Source organism: Fringilla coelebs (genome assembly GCF_963513975.1).
Source record: "Fringilla coelebs genome assembly, contig: SCAFFOLD_479, whole genome shotgun sequence".
Lineage (NCBI taxonomy): Eukaryota > Metazoa > Chordata > Aves > Passeriformes > Fringillidae > Fringilla > Fringilla coelebs.
This window is the reverse complement of record NW_028167240.1, coordinates 1-16,487: the sequence shown is the minus strand read 5'-3', so window position 1 is coordinate 16,487 and position 16,487 is coordinate 1. Positions and strand designations below refer to the sequence as shown.

General features: G+C 63.7%; 2 protein-coding genes across 2 annotated transcripts; both read left to right on the top strand.

Moving 5' to 3' along the window:
- Window positions 1-55: 55 nt before the first annotated feature.
- Window positions 56-9,470, top strand: MRI1 (methylthioribose-1-phosphate isomerase 1; the record flags this gene model as incomplete). The annotated part of the gene is made up of 6 exons (XM_084227580.1): window positions 56-97; window positions 196-785; window positions 2,745-2,917; window positions 3,694-3,870; window positions 7,765-7,989; window positions 9,190-9,470. Coding segments are annotated over 6 exons (1,338 nt in total), but the record flags the coding sequence as incomplete, so codon positions are not given.
- Window positions 9,471-10,011: 541 nt separating this feature from the next.
- LOC311166104 (leydig cell tumor 10 kDa protein-like) lies at window positions 10,012-14,316 on the top strand. Its single transcript, XM_084227581.1, has 3 exons — window positions 10,012-10,139; window positions 10,326-10,381; window positions 10,482-14,316. The coding sequence occupies exons 1-3, from the start codon at window positions 10,043-10,045 to the stop codon at window positions 10,620-10,622; spliced, it is 294 nt and encodes a 97-aa protein (XP_084083707.1). The 5' UTR covers window positions 10,012-10,042; the 3' UTR covers window positions 10,623-14,316.
- Window positions 14,317-16,487: the final 2,171 nt, after the last annotated feature.

The following is a 16,487-nucleotide window of genomic DNA, read 5'->3' as shown; positions in this document are numbered from 1 at the left end:
CCCCAGACCCCAGACCCATTTGGGGGGGGTCTCAGGGGTCTCTCCCCCTCCCCAGGTGCGGGGGGCTCCGGCCATCGCCCTGCTGGGCTGCCTCGGGGTTTTGGGGACCCCAGACCCATTTTGGGGGGTATTTCCGTACCCCCCGGGCCCAGACCCATTTGGGGGGGGTCTCAGGGGTCTCTCCCCCCCCCCCAGGTGCGGGGGGCTCCGGCCATCGCGCTGCTGGGCTGCCTCGGGGTTTTGGGGACCCCAGACCCATTTGGGGGGGTATTTCCGTACCCCCCGGGTTTTGTGGACCCCAGACCCATTTTGCGGGGATCCCAATGGTGTTTCCATACCCCCCGGGTTTTGGGGACCCCAGACCCATTTCCCCACCCCCCCCAGGTGCGGGGGGCTCCGGCCATCGCCCTGCTGGGCTGCCTCGGGGTTTTGGGGACCCCAGACCCATTTGGGGGGGATCCCAATGGTGTTTCCATACCCCCCGGGTTTTGCGGACCCCAGACCCATTTGGGGGGGGTCTCAGGGGTCTCTCCCCCCCCCCAGGTGCGGGGGGCTCCGGCCATCGCGCTGCTGGGCTGCCTCAGCCTGGCGGTGGAGCTGGCGGGGGGCGCGGGCCCCCAGGAGGATTCGGGGGCGCTGGAGGAGTTTGTGGGGCAGAGGTTGGGGGTCCTGCTCAGCGCCCGCCCCACGGCCGCCAACCTGGCCAGGGAGGCCCAGAGGCTGCGGGGGTGGATCCGGAAAAAGGTGGAGACCCCCGGGGTGACCCCCCGGGAGCTGCGGGAGAGGTAACGGGGTGGGGGGAGGGGCAGGGGGGGATTTGGGGGGGGTTGGGGGGGGATTTGCAGTTCCAGGTGGGATTTGGGGGATATTTGGGGGGAGTTTGGGGGGGATTTGGGGGGACTGGGGGAGTTTGGGGGGATTTGGGGGGGATTTCGGGAGATTTGGGGGGGGATTTGGGGTTCCAGGAGGAGATTTGGGGGAGATTTGGGGGGGATTGGAGGGGATTTGGGGAGGTTTGGGGGGATTTGCTGTTCCAGGTGGGATTTGGGGGGGATTTGGGGAGGATTTGGGGGATTGGGGGAGTTTGGGGGGGTTTGGGGGAGACTTGGGGGGATTTCGGGGAGGTTTGGGGGGGGTTTGGGGGGGAATTTGGGGTTCCAGGTTGGATTTGAGGGGGATTTGGGGAGGATTTGGGGGGTTTGGGGAGGTTTGGGGGGATTTGGGGGGGATTTGGGGTTCCAGGTTGGATCTGGGGGGGGGTTGGGGGGAATTTGGGGAGATTTGGGGTTCCAGCTTGGATTTGGGGAGGATTTGGGGGGGTTTGGGGGAGACTTGGGGGGGTTAGGGGAGATTTGGGGGGTATTTGGGGGGAGTTTGGGGTGGGTTTGGGGGGCTGGGGGGGGGACTGGGGGAATTTAGGGGGATTTGGGTGGGTTTGGGGGGAGATTTGGGGGAGATTTGGGGGAGATTTGGGGTTCCAGGTTGGATTTGGGGAGGATTTGGGGGGATTTGGGGTTCCAGGTGGGATTTGGGGGGATTTGGGGGGGGGTTTGGGGGGATTTGGGTGGGTTTGGGGGGGGATTTGGGGAGATTTGGGGTTCCAGGTGGGATTTCAGGGGGATTTGGGGTTCCAGGTGGGGATTTGGGGAGGATTTGGGGGAGACTTGGGGGCGTTTGGGGGAGATTTGGGGGGATTTGGGGTTCCAGGTGGGATTTGGGGGGATTGGGGGAGTTTGGGGGGAGTTTGGGGGGGATTTCGCAAGATTTGGGGGGGATTTGGGGTTCCAGGTGGGATTTCAGGGGGATTTGGGGTTCCAGGTGGGGATTTGGGGGAGGCTTGGGGGGATTTGGGGGAGATTTGGGGGAATTTGGGGTTCCAGGTTGGATTTGGGGGAATTTGGGGGGGTTTGGGGGAGATTCAGGGGGATTTGGAGGGGATTTGGGGTTCCAGGTGGGGATTTAGGGGAGATTTGGGGGGTTTGGGGGGGATTTGGGGTTCCAGGTGGGGGTTTTGGGGGCGATTTGGGGCCAGGATTTTGGGCTGGATTTGGGATGGGTTTGGGGTCAGGATTTGGGGTCAGGATTTGGGGTAGATTGGGGTGATTTTGGGGCAGATTTTGGGGCGGGTTTGGGGCAGATTTCAGGGTAATTTTGGGGTGATTTTGGGGCGGTTTCAGGGTGATTTTGGGGCAGATTTCGGGGTGATTTTGGGGTGATTTTGGGGTGGTTTTTGGGCGGTTTTGGGGCACATTTTGGGATGATTTCGGGGTGATTTTGGTCCCCCCAGCATCATCGAGTACATCGAGGGGCTGCTGGGCTGGGTTTGGGGTCAGGATTTGGGGTCAGGATTTGGGGTGATTTTGGGGCAGATTTTGGGGCGGTTTTGGGGCAGATTTCGGGGCGATTTCGGGCTGATTTTGGGGTGGTTTTGGGGCGATTGGGGGTGATTTTGGGGCGATTTCGGGGCGATTTTGGGGCAGATTTTGGGGTGATTTTGGGGTGATTTTGGGGCAGATTTTGGGGTGGTTTTGGGGCAGATTTTGGGGCGGTTTTGGGGCAGATTTTGGGGCGGTTTCGGGGCAGATTTCGGGGTGGTTTCGGGGTGATTTTGGGGCGGTTTTGGGGCGGTTTTGGGGCAGATTTCGAGGTGATTTTGGGATGATTTCGAGGTGATTTTGGGGTGATTTTGGGGCACATTTTGGGATGATTTTGGGGTAATTTTGGGGTGATTTTGGTCCCCCCAGCATCATCGAGTACATCGAGGGGCTGCTGGCCAAGGACCGTCGGGACAATCGCAGCATCGGCGCCCACGGGGCCGAGCACATCCTGGGGGGGGTCCCGGGCGGGGGTCCCGTCACCGTCCTGACCCACTGCAACACCGGGAGCCTCGCCACGGCCGGCTACGGCACCGCCCTGGGTACTGGGAGGGACTGGGAGGGACTGGGAGGGGACTGGGGGGGACTGGGAGGGACTGGGAGGGGACTGGGGGGGATTGGGAGGGGATTGGGGGGGACTGGGGGGGGGATTGGGGGGGAATGGGAGGGGATTGGGAGGGACTGGGGGGGACTGGGGGGGGATTGGGAGGGGATTGGGGGGGACTGGGAGGGACTGGGGGGGGACTGGGGGTGGTTTGGGGGGGGGTGGGGGGGAATGGGAGGGACTGGGGGGGACTGGGAGGGGATTGGGAGGGATTGGGGGGGATTGGGAGGGGTCTGGGGGATACTGGGGGGTCTGGGGGGGTAATGGAATGGGGTTGGGGGGGTAATGGGATGGACTGGGAGGGACTGGGAGGGGACTGGGAGGGACTGGGAGGGGACTGGGAGGGATTGGGGGGGACTGGGAGGGGACTGGGAGGGACTGGGATGGACTGGGGGGGTACTGGGGGGGACTGGGGGACAATGGGGGGGGCTCCCTACCCCCTTTTTTCCCCTCTGGGACTTTTTGTGGGGTCCCTGGGGTGTCCCCGAGTGTCCCCGGTGGGTCTGGGGGCGCTCTCGGGGGTCCCGGTGGGTCTGGGGGCGTTCCCGGGGGTCCCGGTGGGTCTGGGGGCGCTCTCGGGGGTCCCGGTGGGTCTGGGGGCGCTGCCGGGGCTGTCCCCGATGTGTCCCTGGGGGTCCCGGTGGGTCTGGGGGCGCTGCCGGGGCCGTCCCCGATGTCCCCCCGATGTCCCCCCGTGTCCCCCCGTGTCCCCAGGGGTGGTCCGGGCCCTCCACGAGCGGGGGTCGCTGTCCCGCGTGTTCTGCACCGAGACCCGGCCCTTCCACCAGGGCTCGCGGCTGTCGGCGCTGGAGCTGCGGCACGACGGAATCCCCGTCACGATCATCGCCGACAGCGCCGCCGCCGCCGCCATGCGGGAGCGCGGCGTGCACGGTGGGGGAGGGGACCGGGGCGGGACCGGGGCGGGGGGGGGGGGGAGGGACAGGGGAGGGACAGGGGGAGGGACACGGGGTGAGGGGGACATGGGGGGGGACAAGGGAAAGGGGACACGGGGTGGGGACACAGGAGGGACAGGGGGTGGGTGGCAGGGTGGGGACACACAGAAGGGGATGGGGACAAGGGAAGGGGACACGGGGCAAGGTGAGGGGGACATGGGGGTGGTGACAGGAATGGGATGGGGACAAGGGAAGGGGACACGGGGTGGGGACACAGGAGGGACACGGGGTGGGTGACAGGGTGGGGACACACAGAATGGGGTGGGGACACGGGGTGGGGACACGAGAACTGGATGGGGACAAGGGAAAGGGACACGGGGTGGGGACAGAGTGGGGACACACAGAACGGGATGGGGACACGGGGTGGGGACACGAGAACTGGATGGGGACAAGGGAAGGGGACACGGGGTGGGGACACAGGAGGGACATGGGGTGGGTGACAGGATGGGGACACACAGAACGGGGTGGGGACAAGGGAAGGGGACACGGGGTAGGGACATGGGGAGGGACACGGGGTGGGTGACAGAATGGGGACACAGAACAGGATGGGGACAAGGGATGGGGACACAGGAGAGGATGGGGACAAGGGAAGGGGACACGGGGTGGTGACAGGAATGGGATGGGGACAAGGGAAGGGGACACAAGAACAGGATGGGGACAAGGAAAAGGGACAGCGTGGGGACACAGGAGAGGATGGTGACAAGGGAAGGGGACACGGGGTGGGGACAGGATGGGGACACAAGAACAGGATGGGGACAAGGGAAGGGGACACAGGAGGGACACGGGGTGGGTGACAGGGTGGGGACACACAGAATGGAGTGGGGACAAGGGAAGGGGACACGGGAGAGGATGGGGACGAGGAGGAGGGCCGCAGGATGGTGACAGGTGACAGACAGACAGGTGACACGGTGACAGACAGGTGACAGACAGGTGACACAGTGACAGACAGGTGACACGGTGGCAGACAGGTGACGTGGTGGCAGACAGACAGGTGACTTGGTGACAGACCGGTGACACGGTGACAGGTGACATGGTGACAGGTGACACAGTGGCAGACAGGTGACACAGTGACAGACAGGTGACATGGTGGCAGACAGACAGGTGACACGGTGACAGGTGACACAGTGGCAGACAGGTGACATGGTGACAGACAGGTGACACAGTGACAGGTGACACGATGACAGCCCGGTGACCCCCCCGTGCCCCCCCAGCCGTGGTGGTGGGCGCCGACCGCGTGGCCGCCAACGGGGACGTGGTGACAGACAGGTGACACAGTGACAGACAGGTGACACAGTGACAGGTGACATGGTGGCAGACAGGTGACACAGTGAAAGACAGGTGACACAGTGACAGACAGGTGACACAGTAACAGACAGGTGACACAGTGACAGGTGACAGGAGACACAGTGACATACAGGTGACAGACAGGTGACACGGTGACAGGTGACAGACAGGTGACACAGTGACAGGTGACATGGTGGCAGACAGGTGACACAGTGACAGGTGACATGGTGACAGACAGGTGACACAGTGACAGGTGACACGGTGACAGACAGGTGACACGGTGACAGACAGGTGAGATGGTGGCAGACAGGTGACAGACAGGTGACGTGGTGGCAGACAGGTGACACAGTGACAGACAGGTGACACAGTGACAGACAGGTGACAGACAGGTGACACAGTGACAGACAGGTGACACGGTGACAGACAGGTGACACAGTGACAGGTGACACAGTGACAGACAGGTGACACGGTGACAGACAGGTGACACAGTGACAGGTGACACGGTGACAGACAGACAGGTGACACAGTGACAGGTGACACAGTGGCAGACAGGTGACATGGTGACAGACAGACAGGTGACATGGTGACAGACAGGTGACACAATGACAGACAGGTGACACAGTGACAGGTGACACGGTGACAGACAGGTGACACAGTGACAGGTGACACAGTGACAGGTGACATGGTGACAGGTGACACAGTGACAGACAGGCGACACCGTGACAGGTGACACAGTGACAGACAGGTGACACAGTGACAGGTGACACAGTGACAGGTGACATGGTGACAGACAGGTGACAGGTGACACAGTGACAGACAGGTGACAGACAGGTGACACAGTGACAGACAGGTGACCCAGTGACAGGTGACACAGTGACAGGTGAGATGGTGGCAGACAGGTGACACGGTGACAGGTGACACAGTGACAGGTGACACGGTGACAGACAGGTGACACACAGGTGACCCAGTGACAGCCCGGTGACCCCCCCGTGCCCCCCCAGCCGTGGTGGTGGGCGCCGACCGCGTGGCCGCCAACGGGGATGTGGTGACAGACAGGTGACACAGTGACAGACAGGTGACACGGTGACAGACAGGTGACACGGTGACAGACAGGTGACACGGTGACAGGTGACACACAGGTGACCCAGTGACGCCCCCCGTGCCCCCCCAGCCGTGGTGGTGGGCGCCGACCGCGTGGCTGCCAACGGGCACGTGGTGACAGACAGGTGACAGAGTGACAGACAGGTGACAGACCGGTGACAGGTGACAGGTGACAGGTGACACAATGACAGACAGGTGACAGACAGGTGACAGCCCGGTGACACGGTGACAGGTGACACGGTGACAGGTGACACAGTGACAGACAGGTGACACGGTGACAGGTGACACAGTGACAGACAGGTGACACGGTGACAGACAGGTGACACGATGACAGACAGGTGACACGGTGACAGGTGACAGACAGGTGACAGGTGACACAGTTACAGACAGATGACACGGTGACAGACAGGTGAGATGGTGGCAGAGACAGGTGATACGGTGGCAGACAGGTGACACAATGACAGACAGGTGACACAGTGACAGGTGACACAGTGGCAGACAGGTGACACAGTGGCAGACAGGTGACACAGTGACAGGTGACACAGTGGCAGACAGGTGACACAGTGGCAGACAGGTGACATGGTGACAGGTGACACGGTGACAGGTGACACGGTGACAGGTGACACAGTGGCAGACAGGTGACACAGTGACAGGTGACAGGTGACACAGTGACAGGTGACATGGTGACAGACAGGTGACACAGTGACAGGTGACACGGTGACAGACAGGTGACACAATGACAGACAGGTGATGTGGTGGCAGACAGGTGACAGGTGACACAGTGACAGACAGGTGACACGATGACAGACAGGTGACACAATGGCAGACAGGTGACACAGTGACAGGTGACACGGTGACAGGTGACAGACAGGTGACACGGTGACAGCCCGGTGACCCCCCGTGCCCCCCCAGCCGTGGTGGTGGGCGCCGACCGCGTGGCGGCCAACGGGGACGTGGTGACAGACAGGTGACACAGTGACAGGTGACACAATGACAGACAGGTGACAGACAGGTGACACAATGACAGGTGACATGGTGACAGGTGACACACAGGTGACACGGTGACAGCCCGGTGACCCCCCCGTGCCCCCCCAGCCGTGGTGGTGGGCGCCGACCGCGTGGCCGCCAACGGGCACGTGGTGACAGACAGGTGACAGAGTGACAGACAGGTGACAGACCGGTGACAGGTGACAGGTGACAGGTGACACAATGACAGACAGGTGACAGACAGGTGACAGCCCGGTGACACGGTGACAGGTGACACGGTGACAGGTGACACAGTGACAGACAGGTGACACGGTGGCAGACAGACAGGTGACACGGTGACAGGTGACACGGTGACAGGTGACACAGTGACAGACAGGTGACAGACAGGTGACAGACAGGTGACACGGTGGCAGACAGGTGACACACAGGTGACCCAGTGACCCTCCCCGTGTCCCCCCAGCCGTGGTGGTGGGCGCCGACCGCGTGGCGGCCAACGGGGACGTGGCCAACAAGATCGGGACGTTCCAGCTGGCGCTGGCCGCGCGTCACCTGCGCGTCCCCTTCTACGTGGCCGCCCCCGGCAGCAGCTGCGACCCCGCGCTGCCCTCGGGCCGCCTGATCCCCATCGAGGAGCGCCCGGGCACCGAGCTCACCCGGCTGGGGGGCGTCCTCCTGGCCGAGCCCGGTGGGTGCGGGGCGGGGGGAACGGGGGGAACGGGGGAGGGGGCGGGGGGAACGGGGGAGGGGGCGTGAGGAACGGGGGAGGGGGCGTGGGGAACGGGGGAGGGGGTGGGGGGGGCTGGGAGGGGGCGTGGGGCACGGGGGAGGGGGCGTGGGGGGCTGGGAGGGGGCGTGGGGGGGACTGGGGACATCCCTGGGGGGCGTGGGGGGGCTGGGAGGGGGCGGGGAGCACAGGGGAGGGGCCGTGGGGAACGGGGGAGGGGGCGTGGGGGGGTGGGAGGGGGCCTGGGGTACGGGGGGAGGGGGCGGGGACAGCCCTGGGGGGCGTGGGGGGACTGGGTGGGGGTGCTGGGGGGCCTGGGACAGCCCTGGGGGGCGTGGGGGGGCTGGGAGGGGGGGCTGGGGGGGGCTTGATGGGTCTGGGGGTGATCTCAGAGGGGTGTTGGGGGTCCTTATGGGTCTGGGGGTGATCAAGGGGGGGTCCCGATGGGTCTGGGGGTGCTCTCGGGGGTCTCTTGGGGGTCCAGATGGGTCTGGGGGTGATCTCGGGAGGTCCTGATGGGTCTGGGGGTGATCTCAGGGGGGTGTTGGGGGTCCCCATGGGTCTGGGGGTGATCTGGGGGGGGTCTTTGGGGGTCCCAGTAGGTCTGGGGGGAGTCTTAGGGGGCCCCGACGGGTCTGGGGGGTTCTCTCAGGGGGCTGTTGGGGGTCTCGATGGGTCTGGGGGGATCCCGATGGGTCTGGGGGTGATCTGGGGGGGGTCCCGATACGTCTGGGGGGGGTCTTGGGGGTCCAGATGGGTCTGGGGGTGCTCTCAGAGGGGTCCCGATGGGTCTGGGGGGGGTCTTGGGGGGCCCCGATGGGTCTGGGGGTGCTCTCGGGGGGTCTTGATGGGTCTGGGGGTGCTCTTAGAGGGGTCCCAATGGGTCTGGGGGTGATCTGAGGGGGTGTTGGGGGGTCCTGATGGGTCTGGGGATGATCTCGGGGGCTCCCGATAGGTCTGGGGGTGCTCTAGGGGGGGTCTCGGGTGTCCCGGTGGGTCTGGGGGTGCTCTGAGGGGTCTCGGGTGTCCCGGTGGGTCTGGGGGTGCTCTCGGGGGTCCCACAGAGGGTCGCTGTGCAGGGTTTGGGTTCCCCATGGGTCGGGGCGGGGCTGGGGTCGTTGCCGGATCCCCCCTGACCCCCTGTACCCCCTCCCCCCGCAGAGGTGGACGTGTGGAACCCGGCGTTTGACGTCACGCCGCACGAGCTGATCACGGGGGGCATCATCACCGAGTGGGGGGTGTTCCCCCCCTCGCAGCTCCACCGGGAGCTGGCGGAGCGCGGCGAGTGCTGACGGCTTCCGCCTCGGTGTATCCCGGCAGCCTCTGCGGCGGCCGCGCCTCGGTATATCCCGGCGTGCCCCGCGCGAAATCCCGGAAGTGTTTGCGGCAATAAAGCCTCGGTGTATCCCAGGAGCCTTTGCGGCAATAAAGCCTCGGTGTATCCCGACAGCCTTTGCGGCATTATGGCCTCGGTGTATCCCAGGAGCCTTTGCGGCATTATGGCCTCGGTATATCCCAGGAGCCTTTGCGGCAATAAAGCCTCGGTGTATCCCGGCAGTCTTTGCGGCATTATGGCCTCGATGTATCCCGGCAGCCTTTGCGGCAGCATTGCCTCGGTATATCCCAGCACCCCTTGCGGCATCATTGCCCCGGTATATCCCAGCACCCCTTGCGGCAGCAATGCCCCGGTATATCCCAGCACCCCTCGCGGCAGCATTGCCTCGGTATATCCCAGCACCCCTTGCGGCAGCATTGCCCCGGTATATCCCAGCAGGCTTTGCGGTAGCAATGCCCCGGTATATCCCAGCAGCCCTTGCGGCAGCATTGCCTCGGTATATCCCAGCACCCCTCGCGGCAGTTCCGCCCCGGTATATCCCGGCACCCCTTGCGGCACTTCCGCCCCGGTGTATCCCATCACCCCTTGCGGCAGCAATGCCCCGGTATATCCCATCACCCTTTGCGGCAGTTCCGCCCCGGTGTATCCCAGCATGCCCCGCGCTCCCTCACGGCCGCCATGGCGCAGGGCCGCCCCAAGGCCGCGGCCAAGCGCCCCAAAGCGGCGGCGGCGGCGGCGGCGGCGGCCCGGAGCACTCGGGGCCCACGGAAAGGAGGTACGGCAGCTCCCACGACCACGGGAACGGCGCCCAGGCCGCTCCGGGGGATCCCTCCGCGGATTCCTCAGGAGGCCTCAGGCGCCGGGGCTGTGAGGGAGGCCCCGGTTGGACCGGGGGGGGGGGGTCCCGGTAAAGGCCCGGGGGGGGATCCCGGGGGTCTCACGGCAGCCTCGCTCCCCGCAGGCCGCACCATCGCCCCCAAGAAGCTGCGGGTGATCCAGCAGCAGAAGCTGAAGAAGGTGAGGAGGGGTCCCTGAGGAGGGGTCGGTCTGAGGGGGGGTCGGGGCTGGCGGGGGTCCCACCGTGCCCCCCCCCGACCCCTCCCCGGTGCTCTGGCAGCGGCTGGAGGTGGGGATCCGGATGAGGATCGAGCGGGAGGCGGTGCAGAGGGCGCAGGGAGCGCTGCCCAAGAAGTTGGCGGTGGTGACGGCGCCCAAGGGCGGCAAGGACAAGGACGGGGCCGGGAAGGGCCGCGGATGAACCCCCGGGACACCCGGGAACGGGACCTGAACCCCCGGGGAGCGACCCTGAACCCCCAAAACCCCCAGAAATCGACCCCTGACCCCCCCTGTGTGAGCTCCACGAGGATTTGGGGGAGTCAGGGCTGTTTTTAGCCTTAAAAACCCCCAAGAATGGGCCCTGAACCCCCAAAAACCCCAAGAATGGGCCCTGAACCCCCAAAAACCCCGGGAATGGGCCCTGAACCCCCTAAAAACCCTAGGAACGGGCCCTGAACCCCCCAAAAACCCCAAGAACGACCCCTGAACCCCCAAAAACCCCGGGAATGACCCCTGAAGGCCCCAAAAACCCCAAGAATGAGCCCTGAACCCCCCAAAACCCCAAGAATGGGCCCTGAACACCCCAAAAACCCCCAGGAATGAGCCCTGAACCCCCAAAACCCCCAAGAATGGGCCCTGAACCCCCCAAAAACCCCAAGAATGGGCCCTGAACCCCCCAAAAACCCCAAGAATGGGCCCTGAACACCCCAAAAACCCCAAGAATGAGCCCTGAACACCCCAAAACCCCCAAGAATGGGCCCTGAACCCCTCAAAACCCCCAGGAACGACCCCTGAACCCCTAAAAACCCCCAAGAATGGGCCTTGAACCCCCAAAAACCCCCAAGAATGGGCCCTGAACCCCTCAAAACCCCCAGGAATGGGCCCTGAACCCCTAAAAACCCCCAAAAACGGGCCCTGAACCCCCAAAACCCCCAGGAACGACCCCTGAACCCCCCAAAAACCCCAAGAATGGGCCCTGAACCCCTAAAAACCCCCAGGAATGGGCCTTGAACCCCCCAAAAACCCCAAGAATGGACCCTGAACCCCCCAAAAACCCCAAGAATGGGCCCTGAACCCCTCAAAACCCCCAAGAATGGGCCCTGAACCCCCCAAAACCCCCCAGGAACGATCCCTGAACCCCCAAAACCCCCCAGGAACGACCCCTGAACACCCCTAAAAACCCTCAGGAACGGGCCCTGAACCCCCAAAACCCCCCAGGAACAAGCCCTGAACCCCCAAAAAACCCCAAGAATGAGCCCTGAACACCCCAAAAATCCCCAAGAATGAGCCCTGAACACCCCAAAAACCCCCAGGAACGATCCCTGAACCCCTAAAACCCCCAGGAACGACCCCTGAAGGCCCCAAAAACGCCAAGAATGGGCCTTGAACACCCCCAAAACCCCCAAGAATGGGCCCTGAGCCCCCCAAAACCCCCAGGAACGGGCCCTGAACCCCCAAAAACCCCCAGGAACGACCCCTGAACCCCCAAAAACCCCCAGGAACGGGCCCTGAACCCCTAAAAACCCCCAGGAATGGGCCCTGAACCCCCCAAACCCCCAGGAATGGACCCTGACACCCCCAAAACCCCGAGGAACGACCCCTGAACCCCCCAAAACCCCCCAGGAACAGGCCCTGAACCCCTAAAAACCCTCAGGGAATGACCCTGAACCCCAAAAACCCTCAGGAACAGGCCCTGAACCCCCCAAAAACCCCCAGGAACGACCCCTGAAGGCCCCAAAACCCCCAAGAATGGGCCCTGAACCCCCAAAACCCCCAAGAACGGGCCCTGAACACCCCAAAACCCCCGAAGAACGACCCCTAAACCCCCAAGAATGGGCCCTGAACCCCCCAAAACCCCCAGGAACGATCCCTGAACCCCCAAAAACCCCCCAAGAATGAGCCCTGAACCCCCCAAAACCCCCAAGAATGGGCCCTGAACCCCCCAAAAACCCCTGGGGAGTGACCCTGAACCCCTAAAAACCCCCAGGAATGGGCCCTGAACACCCCAAAAACCCCCCAGGAACGACCCCTGAACCCCCAAAAACCCCCAAGAATGGGCCCTGAACCCCCCAAACCCCCCAGGAACGACCCCTAAACCCCCAAGAATGGGCCCTGAACCCCCCAAACCCCCCAGGAACGACCCCTGAACCCCCAAAACCCCCTGGGAATGACCCTGAACCCCTCAAAACCCCCAGGAATGAGCCCAGAACCCCTCAAAACCCCCCAGGAATGGGCCCTAAACCCCCCAAAAACCCCGGGAACGATCCCTGAACCCCCAAAACCCCCCAGGAACGGGCCCTGAACCCCTAAAAACCCTCAGGGAATGACCCTGAACCCCAAAAACCCTCAGGAACAGGCCCTGAACCCCTCAAAACCCCCAAGAATGGGCCCTGAACCCCTCAAAACCCCCAGGAACGACCCCTGAACACCCCCAAAACCCCCAAGAACGGGCCCTGAAACCCCAAAAACCCCCTGGGAATGACACCTGAACACCCCAAAACCCCCAGGAATGAGCCCTGACCCCCCAAAACCCCCAGGAACGACCCCTGAACCCCCCAAAACCCCCAAGAATGGGCCCTGAACCCCCCAAAACCCCCCAGGAACGGGCCCTGAACCCCTAAAAACCCTCAGGGAATGACCCTGAACCCCAAAAACCCTCAGGAACAGGCCCTGAACCCCCCAAAAACCCCCAGGAACGACCCCTGAAGGCCCCAAAACCCCCAAGAATGGGCCCTGAACCCTCCAAATCCCCAGGAATGGGCCCTGAACCCCCCAAAACCCCCAGGAACGGGCCCTGAACACCCCAAAACCCCCAGGAATGAGCCCTGAACCCCCCAAAAACCCCCCAAGAATGAGCCCTGAACCCCCCAAAAACCCCCAGGAACGGGCCCTGAACCCCCCAAAAACCCCCAGGAACGACCCCTGAACCCCCAAAACCCCGAGGAATGACCCTGAACCCCCCAAAACCCCCAAGAATGGGCCCTGAACCCCCCAAAAACCCCCCAGGAATGAGCCCTGACACCCCCAAAAACGCCAAGAATGGGCCCTGAACCACCCAAAACCCCCAGGAACGATCCCTGAACCCCCAAAAACCCCCCAAGAATGAGCCCTGACCCCCTAAAAACCCCCAGGAATGGGCCCTGAACCCCCGGGAACGACCCCTGAACCCCCAAAAACCCCCAGGAATGACCCTTGAACACCCCAAAACCGTCAGGAACGACCCCTGAACCCCCCAAAAACCCCCAAGAATGGGCCCTGAACCCCCAAAAACCCCCCAGGAATGGGCCCTGAACACCCCAAAACCCCCAAGAATGGGCCCTGAAACCCCAAAAACCCCCAGGAACGACCCCTGAACCCCCTAAAAACCCCCAGGAATGGGCCCTGAACCCCCCAAAACCCCCAGGAACGACCCCTGAACCCCAAAAACCCCAAGGAATGAGCCCTGAACCCCCCAAAAACCCCAGGAACGGCCCCTGAACCCCCCAAAATCCCTAAGAACGGGCCCTGAACCCCCCAAAACCCCCCAGGAATGAGCCCTGAACCCCCCAAAATCCTCAGGAACGACCCCTGAACCCCCCAAAAACCCCAAGAATGGGCCCTGAACACCCCAAAAACCCCAAGAATGAGCCCTGAACCCCCAAAAACCCCAAGAATGGGCCCTGAACACCCCAAAATCCCCAGGAACGAGCCCTGAACCCCCCAAAACCCCCAGGAACGACCCCTGAACCCCTCAAAACCCCCAGGAACGGGTCCTGAACCCCTCAAAACCCCCAGGAACGACCCCTGAACCCCCCAAAAACGACCCCTGACCCCCCCTGTGAGCCCCACGAGGGTCTGGGGGTGTCCAGGATCCTCCCAGCCCCCTCCCCATAAATAATAAAAGGATTTTTTTTTTCTGTCCTGCCCTCACCCGTTTGATTTTTTGGGGGGGTCCAGAAGGGATTGGGGAGATCCTGGAGGGGATTTTTGGGGAGGGGGCGACATTGGGGGGGGGTCAAAGGTCCTCGGGGGTCTCTGGGTTCACAAGGGGGTTCCCCTGTCCCATATTGGGGGAGGTCCCGGGGTCTTCAGGGGGGTTTTGGGGATTCTGGGGAGGGTCTTGGGGGTCTCAGGGGGTCTGGGGGTGCTCTAAGGGGGATCCTGGTGGATCTGGGGGTGCTCTCGGGGGCCTCAGGGGGTCTGGGGGTGCTCTAAGGGGGATCCTGGTGGATCTGGGGGTGCTCTCGGGGGGATCCTGGTGGGTCTGGGGGTGCTCTTGGGGGTCTAAATGGGTCTGGGGGTGCTCTCAGTGGGTCTGGGGGTGCTCTAAGGGGGATCCTGGTGGGTCTGGGGGTGCTCTCGGGGGGGTCTCAGTGGGTCTGGGGGTGCTCTGGGGGGATCCTGGTGGGTCTGGGGGTGCTCTCAGTGGGTCTGGGGGTGCTCTGGGGGGATCCTGGTGGGTCTGGGGGTGCTCTGGGGGGTCTAAATGGGTCTGGGGGTGCTCTCGGGGGTCTCGATGGGTCTGGGGGTGCTCTCGGGGGTCTCAGTGGGTCTGGGGGTGCTCTCGGGGGTCTCAGGGGGTCTGGGGGTGGTCTTGGGGGGGTCTGGGGGTGCTCTAAGGGGGATCCTGGTGGGTCTGGGGGTGCTCTGCGGGGATCCTGGTGGGTCTGGGGGTGCTCTCGGGGGTCTCAGTGGGTCTGGGGCTGCTCTCGGGGGGGTCTCAGTGGGTCTGGGGGTGCTCTGGGGGGGTCTAGGGGTGCTCTTGGGGGGGTCTGGGCTGTTCTGGGGGGATCCTGGTGGGTCTGGAGGTGCTCTCGGGGGTCTAAATGGGTCTGGGGGTGCTCTGGGGGGGATCCTGGTTGGTTTGGGGGTGCTCTCAGTGGGTCTGGGGGTGCTCTCGGGGGTCTCAGTGGGTCTGGGGGTGCTCTGGGGGGGATCCTGGTGGGTCTGGGGGTGCTCTTGGGGGTCTGGGGGTGCTCTCGGTGGGTCTGGGGGTGCTCTCGGGGGTCTCAGTGGGTCTGGGGGTGCTCTGGGGGGGATCCTGGTGGGTCTGGGGGTGCTCTGGGGGGGATCCTGGTGGGTCTTGGGGTGCTCTCGGGGGTCTCAGTGGGTCTGGGGGTGCTCTCGGGGGTCTCAGTGGGTCTGGGGGTGCTCTCGGTGGGTCTGGGGGTGCTCTCGGGGGGGTTCCCGGGGGTCTCGGGGGGTTCCCGGTGGGTCTGGGGGCGCTCCCACCCCTCCCCCTTTTCCCGCCGCCTCCCCACCTCATGAATGAACCCATAAGCCCCGCCCCTTCATGTAGCCCCGCCCCCACCCGCTCTGATTGGCCACCCACGCTCTGACTGACAGCTGGCCCCGCCCCGCGCCGATAACCACGCCAGCCAATAGGAACGCAGAGTGGGCGTGGCCACCCCTTAAAGGCGCCGCGCCCTTTTTCCGGGCGGGGCGAATCCACGTGTGGCGCCTCCCCTCCCCCCACCATGGGTGTGGCCGCCAGGAGGGCGTGGCCGCCGCCTGGGGAAGCCCCGCCCTCGATGACGTCAGGGAAATTCCCTGGAATCGGCGCCGCCGGGTTTATTTTGGGAAACAAACAGGGAACGGTTGGGGGAGGGGCTGCGCGCCGAATCCTCCCCTCCCCCTCCCCCTCCCCCTCCCCCTCCCGGGGCCTCTCGTGGGGCGGGGCCCCCCCCGGACCCCCCCAAAAATCCTCCCGTGACTCACCCGGAGCCGCCGGGGCTCGCCCGGCACCGGGAAAAGGGAGGGGAGGGAGAAAAAAACGGTGAAACCCCCCCCGAAAAAACCCAAAAAATCCAAAATTCCACCACAAAAAACTCAAATTCTCCTTAAAAACCCAAAAAATCCCAAATTCCCCCACAAAAAACTCAAATTCTCCTTAAAAAACCCAAAAATCCCAAATTCCCCCACAAAAAACTCAAATTCCCCCCAAAACCCCCCAAATCACCCCAAAAAACCCAAATCCCCCCAAACAATCCCAAATTCCCCCCCAAAAAACCCCAATTTCCCCTTAAAAATCCCAAAAAAACCCAAATTCCCCCAAAACCACCAAATTCCCCTTAAAAACCCCAAATCC